This window comes from Eublepharis macularius, chromosome 1 (genome assembly GCF_028583425.1).
Source record: "Eublepharis macularius isolate TG4126 chromosome 1, MPM_Emac_v1.0, whole genome shotgun sequence".
NCBI lineage: Eukaryota > Metazoa > Chordata > Lepidosauria > Squamata > Eublepharidae > Eublepharis > Eublepharis macularius.
In genome coordinates this window covers 229395716-229404696 of record NC_072790.1, presented here as the reverse complement: position 1 = coordinate 229404696, position 8981 = coordinate 229395716, and the positions used below count along the sequence as shown (strand labels likewise).

At 45.3% G+C, this 8981-nt stretch overlaps 1 protein-coding gene across 1 annotated transcript; it reads right to left on the bottom strand.

Moving 5' to 3' along the window:
- Positions 1-646: 646 nt before the first annotated feature.
- Positions 647-8528, bottom strand: LOC129334595 (ras-related and estrogen-regulated growth inhibitor-like protein). The gene is made up of 4 exons (XM_054986795.1): positions 8323-8528; positions 5732-5785; positions 5253-5329; positions 647-2906 (listed from the first exon to the last, which is right to left on the bottom strand). The coding sequence occupies exons 1-4, from the start codon at positions 8435-8437 to the stop codon at positions 2487-2489; spliced, it is 666 nt and encodes a 221-aa protein (XP_054842770.1). The 5' UTR covers positions 8438-8528; the 3' UTR covers positions 647-2486.
- Between the last annotated feature and the right edge of the window lie 453 nt (positions 8529-8981).

Below are 8981 nucleotides of genomic sequence, written 5' to 3'. Positions count from 1 at the left end.
TGACCACTGACCAGGCCACTTGAGGAATAAGCAAGTTGAATTATTGAACCAGCATTTAAATCTGTTAGCCAGTAAACTAGCGTCAAGTAAGGGGAAGAGAAACCATAAGAAGTCTTGACTGCATGTACATTTGTACCTTTTGAAAATACTGCCCATTGAGCAGGCTCAGAAGCAGACTAATAGGGTTTCCAACCTCCAAGTGGGGCTTGGAGACCTCCTAAGATTACAACTGATCTTAATAACAACAACAGCAGCATTTGATTTATATACTGCCCCTCAGGACAACTTAACGCCCACTCAGAACGGTTTACAAAGTGTGTTGTTATTATCCTCACGACAATCACCCTGTGAGGTCGTTGGAGTTGAGAGAGCTCCGAGAAGCTGTGACTGACCCAAGGTCACTCAGCTGGAGGAGTGGGGAATCAAACCCAGTCCTCCAGATTAGAGTCATCCTGCTCTTAACCACTACACCAGACTGGCTCTCTCCATGTTATAAAGATCAGTTCCCATGGAGAAAATGGCTGCTTTGAAAGGTAGCCTCTATGATATACCTACTGAGTTCCCTCCCCTCCCCAAACCCCACTTTCCCTAGGCACCCCCCTCAATCTCCAGGAATTTCTCAACCCAGAGTTGGCAATCCTATGAACTAAACAGAACCTGGACAAAATTTTTAGAGTCCTGGTGAATCACGGGCAGAGCCAATCTTGGCACAGCATGGAACCAGTGGACAAAACCTATCAGGATCTCTAACGTAGTAGATTTGTAGGACCCTTTTACTGGTTATGTTTACTGTTTTCTGCCAATAAATTACTGGATGGTTGGCAATCCTGTACAGAGATTAAACATATGGGTCAGGATTCAAAGGACTTTTTCAGGTATACCCAAGGACCTAGGCCAACATATCCATTGGGATTTTTATAAACCTTTCCAGGACTCAAGGGCAATGAAGTTGATGGGGAATAGGTTCAGGATGGACAAAAGGAAATACTTCTTACTCAACAAGTAATTAAATTGAAGAATTCACTGCCAGTGACAGCCAGAGCATAGATGGCTTTAAAAAGAGGATTAGACAAAGTGATGGTCCATCAATGGCTACTGACCAGTATTCAGGGACAGCAGACGTTTGAATACCAGCAATAAGAGGCGACATCAGGGAGAAGCAATGGCCTCTTGTTTGTGGGCCCTCCAGGGAAACTGGTTGGCCACTGTGTGAAACAGGATATTGGACTAAATGGACCTCTGTACTGATCCAGCAGGGCTCTTCTGGCATTCATATAAAGAGCAGATTATTTTCCCATATCAGTCACCTGCTTTTGAAATTCCTTTCCATTTTAAACACGGTTTGCCATGCAATACAGAGCAGCTGCTGTTCAAGAAATCTGTCCAGAGCCCCCTTACAGGCAACCAACTAGCTGTACAACTCTTTGGATGTTGGCCATGATAAATTTGTTTATAAAACTTTTTAAGGTTATACACTTGGAAAGGGTGTCTATTTTGCATTTTATCTCTAAACCCAAAAGTATAAGCAATCTCGCATGGCAAATAAACAATAACAATAAAATGTTTTTAGTTTTCTTTGCAGTAAAGAAAATGTTAATTTCCCCCCCCTCCATGCATGTTTTAAATTTTTTTGAAAAGCGTTGCTACTCAGCTGTTTCACCCATCTTATAAAAGAAATTACTTTGTGTGCGACTGAGATCAGAAAACATCTCTGTGGCGTTCATCACGCACTGTGCATAAAATCCAAAATGATGTGGCAATGCCTCTACCTTTAAGCGCTTAATTAAGGCAAAAGTTCTGTGCGCGGGCTGGGATCTCCAGCTACCAGATTCAGCAGGGTTCTTGTGCTGAATTGACATGAGATCAATCGAGCCCCATTATTTTCTTCCCAATCAACCTAATCATTTCTCTAACCCCTGCAGAGTCTTCAAAAGGTTTCACAGCAACATTTTGTGCCTTTGAAAAGTCACATAATTGCTTGGCTTCTTTCAAATTCTCTAACTGCAAAGAAGTTGCTTTATGAAGAGAAGTGCGTAAAAGTCATATTGTCTGACTCGGAAGTCCGGCTCCCCACAATTCAGAGATATCAGAGCTGGTTGCCGTTGCTTAGCTAAGAGGGAACGGCAGTCTGTGCATGGTCAAAGGTGCCCTCTTTACTCTTTTTCACTCTAAAACCCACTCCAAGTCATGATAACACTGTTTCGAAAGTGGAAATATGAGGATTTCCAGAGATGTAAAATCATGCTGGTTAGAGAAAAAACAATTAGCAGTTGTTCACATTATTCTCTCCATCCTAAAAGGATGTGGTAAACGACTGGTACAGCTGTAGCTGTCCGTAACTCCCAGTTCCTCGTGTGGGATCTTTCCACATTTCCCTTCGTCTGACATTCCAAGTTCATCCAGCTGAACAGCCACCACTTGAACTACTGTTCCGTGTGTCTCTAGGATTCTGTTTTACCTCCTGGCTTTCTCTTCACCAGCCCTCTTCAGTCAGTTCTCCTCCTCCCAAAGACAGCTGACATACTACGTACAAGTCCTCGGATGCTCACAGTCTTTTTGGTGGAACTCCGAGAATCCCGCACCATGTCCAGAAGTTCGTGGAAGACCACCAAAGCTCCGTGGTAGGTCTCGGCAGAGGAGATCTCAAAAAAGCCTGAGTCTGTGGAAAGGGCCAAGAGTCGGCCTTCCTCACTGGAGACAGTTCTCCGGTGCTGCAAGTCCCGTTTGTTCCCCACCAAGATAACAGGCACTTTCACAGCCCCACTTTTCCTCTTCAGCTGCTGGATCCGCTGAAGCTGTTGGCGAGCAAAATGGAAGCTGGTGCGATCGCAGATGCTGTAGACCAGGATAAAACCGTCAGCCCAGCGGACCTGTTTCTCATTCATGCAGCCCTGGAGCTCAGCTGCCTGTAGAGGTTGGAGTAAGAACCCAGAATTAGTGAGGAGAAAAAGAATAGCCGTCCTTAACACTTCCTTAGGTTGCCTCAGCAACCTCAGAAATGAATTTCCAGGCTTCAGAAACCAAATTTGGCCTAACCAGATTATAGAATTCTTCCTTTGGGGGAATTAATGTGGTACAAACGGTCAAAGAAATGTGAGTCAGGAATGATAGGTGTTAAACATCAGCAGGCCCTGTGTGGCTATCCATTTAAACTGTCTCAAGAGCTTTCTCTTCCACCTATTTGTTTTGCATCTCACTGGCCAGTAGAGTTGCCAGGTCCTCCCTGGCAACTGCTGGGAGGGAGGGCAGCAGGTTTTCACTATATTTTGGGCCTATTTCCAAATGCTGTCACATCCAAGTCGCACCAGAAGCGATGTCAACAGCTGTGAACATGGCAGCATTTGTAAGACTAACCAACTTTATTGTCGTATAAGCTTTCGAGAGTCACAGTTCGCTTCGTCATGCGTCTGACGAAGAGAACTGTGATTCTCGAAAGCTTATGCAACAATAAAGTTGGTTAGTCTTTAAGGTGCTACTGGACTCTTTACTATTTTGCTACTACAGACTAAGATGGCTAACTCTTCTGGATCTAACCCCAATAGTAGGATCCTATATCTGGCTTGGCCTAGTTTGGTCTTTGAAACTTGGAAATCCATTTGCTATGCCTGCCAACTTCAAGCTACTATATATATTTCCTATTTTTTCCCCAGTGGGTGAGCCAGTTTGGTGTAGTGGTTAAGAGCAGCGGGACTCTAATCTGGAGAACCGGGTTTGATTCCCCACTCCTCCACCTGAAGCCAGCTGGGTGACCCTGTGTCAGTCACAGCTCTCTCAGAGCTCTCTCAGCCCCACCCACCTCACAGGGTGATTGTTGTGAGGATAATAATAATATACTTTGTTAACTGCTCTGAGTGGGCATTAAGTTGTCCTGAAGGGTGGTATATAAATCGAATGTTGTTGCTGTTGTTAAGAACTAGTTCTGTGATAGTCAACAGAGGGGAGCATATTACGTTGCCCAATATAATTCCATAGGCCTCTACAATCTTCCTACAGTCAATGCAGGTCAAGCACATCTTTATGTTCTTATATACACAGTCCACTTATAGAATGCAGGGTATGGTGAGGGCAGCTTGTTTACGTCTTTGTTCTACACAGGGATAGACAAACTCACAGAGCACAAGTCTATCAGTGGCCTTTATCCTGACAGCTAACTAAAGCCTTCACGTTCTAAGCAGTCTTCCACTAAATACTAGCTGGGGAAGGGAGGAAACAACAAGAGAGGGGGTGGCCTTCTTATGCTTTCTTGTGGGCTTCCTAGAGGCCAATGGCTGACCATGGTTGGCAAGAGACTGTTGAAGTACATGGACCTTTGGGTCAATCCAGCAGGGTTTTTCTTACCTCCTGAGGCTGCCATGTTTGTTGTTGGCAGCAGCTCAGTGTAATCAGAAGTGGCCTTAGTAATTCTGGGGCCCTGGGCAAAAGTCCAGGATGGGGCCCCAGAATCACCGCCATGTCTCACTGCTGGCAGAAGCTGGTACAAGCGGCACAGGAACCTGGACCGAATCCACACTTACCCAGCACAGCGCTAAGCAGGTGGAGTGAGAGCGTCTTTCTGGCGCGTTTTATGATGTCATCACACCACAAGAGCGGCATCATGGTGCGATGACATCATAAATCGCGCCAGAAAGACGCTCTCACTCCGCCTGCTTAGCGCTGTGCCGGTAAGTGTGGATTCTTCTCACAGGGGTGGGGCCCTGAGAAGTCCGGTACCCCTCCCCATGCAGGGCCCATGGCAGCTAAGATATGAAGACTCAGAGCCAAGCTACAAGTGACGCCTGACACAGGTTGGACACTTGATGGGAAATGTAGGCATCCTGGTTTTACAGCTTGGCTCTCCATTACAGCTGCAAGACCAGGATGCCTACATTTCCCATCAAAACTTGAGGGAAGCTGACAAGTGTCCAACCTGGGTAAGGCGTCACTTGTAGCTTGGCCATAAACTAAGAAGATTATCCCTGAGTGTAACACTAGAGGGAATAGCAAGATATGGGTCCAGTAGCACCTTAAAGACCAACCCTGGAAATCTTGGTGGTCTTTAAGGTGCTACTGGACCCGAATCTTGCTCTTCTACTAGACCAACATGGCTACCCACCTGAAACTAGAAGGAATGCAGCTAGCCTAATTTGCTGCTCTGTAAGTTTCCTGCCATTACCAGCACAACTAAATAGTTAAGCTGTGTCTTCAGCTGGGCCATTCATAACTGTTAAGGTGCTAGCTTGGAAGTTTCTCCAGACTGGCATGAGGTATCTTACCTGAGGGCAGACGGAGTCCCAGATGCTGAAGCAAACCTCCCGGCCACCCATCATCACATTGTGAGTGTAAATTGATTCTGCAAGAGGGAACATGGAGAAAAGAGAAGATACATTAATAAAAAAAGAAAGAGAAAAAAATCTGAAAGTAAATAATTTTTTTAAAAGAAAGAGAAAGAAGAGACTGAGAGCAGAACCACAAGTGACAAAAGGCACAGATTGGACACTTGTCAGCTTCCCTCAAGTTTTGATGGGACATGTAGGCATCCTAGTCTTGCAGCTTGGCTCTCTGACTGCTGTCCAATGGACTTTTCAACTGTCACTTGTCCAACATTCCGCCAAGCTGCCTACATTTCCCGCCAAAACTTGAGGGAAGCAGACAAGTGTCCAATCTGTGCCTTTTGTCACTTGTGGTTCTGCTCTCAGAAAGGAAGAGAAACAGAACTGAGACATGAAAAGGATTCTTTGTAAAGTTGACTCACCAATATTCCCATATTCTCCAATAAATCTTCGGGTCAGAAACCGAACTGTCAAAGCTAGAAAAAGGAAAGAAACACTGACATTAGAAAGATATCCTTCTGCTTCTGGGAGATTCATCTGCTGAGAAGAGCTCTTGCAAGATGCCAACAAAGATCCTGTGTGGCCTGACCTATGCATTCAATTCCATTTCTTTCACGCTTGCTCCCAAAGAAGCATGTCAGAATGGCCATTTAAAAAATAATCCCTTTGCATTGACATATACACCTATCTGAGAGATCTTTCATGTCTGACTGATGAACCATTTGAACTGTCACCACAAACTGATTCCATTGTTTTTGTACCTCTTCACACTTTACTTTTGCAAAGGTGGAGCTCAAAATATAAAGTGTAAGTATAAACAGCAAATGTTTGTGAACATAGGTGTTATGGGGTCCAGGTGCCAGGGGTACAGCAGCAAAACCAAGACTGCAATGCGTAATGTATGAAACGGCTTTTTATGAAGGTTAAACCGGATGCTCAAGATTTCCTAATTTGGTCTTCCTCACCTCTGAATTGCCCTTTTCATTTGGCACTCAGCCCACGCATAAGGGTAGAAATCATGCCACTCATAACCTTCCCAATACGTGTGGTTGCCATTTTGTTTGAATCGGATAATGTGTGAATTTTGTAGCCTTCCATATACATGATTGTTCCTGTATACCACGGCTGGAGAGAGACACATGAGTAACCCTCTTCACACAAAAAGGCAACTGCACATAATGGGGAAATCACACAGGTCGCATCACCTCCTCTGACACATGATTTGAGCTCCTAGATTAAAAGGAATTAATCCTTTCCGCCTTGTATTCAGAAGGCCTGTGGGAACCTGCTTATAAATCAACGTGCTTTTAAGGGTTGCTCCTTTATACGTTCCATTTTAAACCTTTGCCCCTAGCAACTGTAGGCAAGAGGCAGCTGGATCCAGTTTTGCAAGTTAAACTCCAACAAAGCTGGGGTGGTGCTCCGCGGAGCTTCTGCCGATTCTGCCTCTCTGACAAGGGTGTGGGCTTTCATTTCCAAACACCTGTTGTTAGATTTTTAACATGCGCCACAGTCAAGAAATGTTTTGAACGTCTAGGGTCAGGTAGCTTTAAATCGGGGACTGGACAAATTCATAGAGGAGGACGGATCCATCAATGGTTATTAACCACAAGGGACAAATGGAACTTCCATGGTGAGAGGCAGTGTATCTCTAAATACCAGTTGCTGGGGGGTAACAATAGCTACCCCAAAACACTGATCTGGCACCAGCAACCTGGCAGGCACTCTGCAGAAGTGATGCATTCCCTTCCAGGAGGCTTAATTTGATCGTCGTTGCTTAATTTCTAAATTGTCCAGGATCAGATCTCTCCCAAAAGCCCTTCCCTGACATGTGTGAGGTTGGGGGTGAATCATTAGTGTGGGAGGGGCATTTTACACCTGTGTAGAGAGGGCCTTCTCACCTTTGCTCTATTCCCAGTATCACTGCATGGCACTAAAAAGGCACCCTGACTCCTAAGATAAGTTTGCGGGGCGCATAAGCTCCATGAGTTTAAATTCAGATGTGCGCCATCCAGTCGCGGTGAAAGAAGTGTGTGGGCGTGCGTCCATTTCTTAACCGCAGAAGCAGCAAGAGGGTAATGAAAGCCGCACTCTCCTCTCCTACACCTGACCTCCTTATTGCCTTTCCACTTTGCCCCCCCTCTCCCACCCCATTCCTCTCTACTGGGCTCATTTTTGGTCCTGGAGTTTAGCAGAGGAGAAAAGCTTCGGTGGGAAGTGGCTAGGAAAGGTAAACCGCTGGTGGGGGTGGAGGTTCCGGTGCCTCTCACCCCTGTAAAAATCACCCCCCGCACACTGCTGTGCCCATGGGAGTTATAATATAGTGATCTCCCACTTTCATATCTAGATAAGCATCTAATAAAGGTGGAAATGCCCAAATTGAACAGGTCTCATGTAGCACGACTAAGAAGTACCTCTAGCCTATTTGCAGCATGCTATTGACAGTCAAACTCATCCCTTCAGCAGTCAGAACTCGTTGCTTATTTTTCTGTCCACCCCTCTTCTTCTCCCCCTGCCTCCCAAGCCAAGGCTAAATTTAGACTCCTTGCAGACAGGATGCCTTTTGCATCCTGTACTTTAATGATATCCTCCATATAATCAATAACGATGAAGAGCAATAACATACTGAGCGATATTTATTCATTTTACATAGGGCTTACATAGCACTTTTAAACTTTCAAAGTGCTTTGCAAACATTGTCTTACTGTGAATCTCCAAACAACCTGGCAAGTTAGGTCAATACAATTGTGTCCATTTTTCAGACGGAAGGACTGAGGCAACAATAGCTTGCCTAAGGCACCCGGTGAGCTCAAGATCTGAAGCAAAGATTTCCTGATTCAAAGCTCAGTCTCATAGCTACTGCACTATCCTCTCAATATCTCTGTGGCTTTACGTGGCATAAGCAGAAAGACAAATCCCTGACCCCAAGGCAAACACAATTCACAAAAACAATTGTTCTGACTAGGTGTAAGGTAGCTGTCTATACACTGAGGCTGTCGTCAAAGCAACTCACCTGACTTTCCCACTTTTCCAGCTCCAATGACAAGGATCTTGGCTTCTAGTTTGGGCAGGTTGCCTTCGGACATCTTACCAGCCTGTTGGAAAGCTGTCCTCAACTGGACCAACATTTGGAGTTTGTACCCAGGAGTTAAAGATAACCAAAGAAAGGGAGTCAGTCAGCAAACCGAGTCTCTAGACAGGAGCTTTCTTTCCAGATGCCTCTTTGAGAATCAGTTGCCTGGCATGCTTGCCTGCCGGGTTTTTATAGTGGAGAGGAGGAGCTGTGAGCTGAGTGACAGGAACAGACGGAACGGGCTCGTGTTGTGCCTGGCTGTCCAACGCCAAACACCAACATGCATACAACGTGTGCACACATACGGGAGAGATGGTTCCTTCACATCTGTTGCTGTGCATACATGTGAGCAAAACGAGATGAATTCACCCAAACCTAGAAAAGCACAAAAGTGGCAAAGAAGGGAACTAAAGAAAGGATCTGAGCCAGGATTTGAGCAGGGAAAGGCATAAAAAGCAGACTGCAAGCCCTGCCAGAAAGCCAGCCAGGAACACAGTAGACTGGGAATGATAGCATTTAGGTGTAGGGATGGGCTTGAATTTCACACGCTAGTTATTTCAACATCACTGTTTAAAATGTTGACTCTTCCTTGTGAGAAA

What these genes read in the sequence shown, in the direction of transcription:
- LOC129334595 (XM_054986795.1), bottom strand. Translation starts at nt 8,437, where the DNA reads ATGTTGGTCCAGTTGAGGACAGCTTTCCAACAGGCTGGTAAGATGTCC. An exon ending in TGGAGAATATGGGAATATTG is followed by an intron (nt 5,330 to 5,731) that starts GTGAGTCAACTT and finishes TCCCTCTTGCAG; the next exon opens with AATCAATTTACACTCACAAT. An exon ending in GGGACTCCGTCTGCCCTCAG is followed by an intron (nt 2,907 to 5,252) that starts GTAAGATACCTC and finishes CAACCTCTACAG; the next exon opens with GCAGCTGAGCTCCAGGGCTG.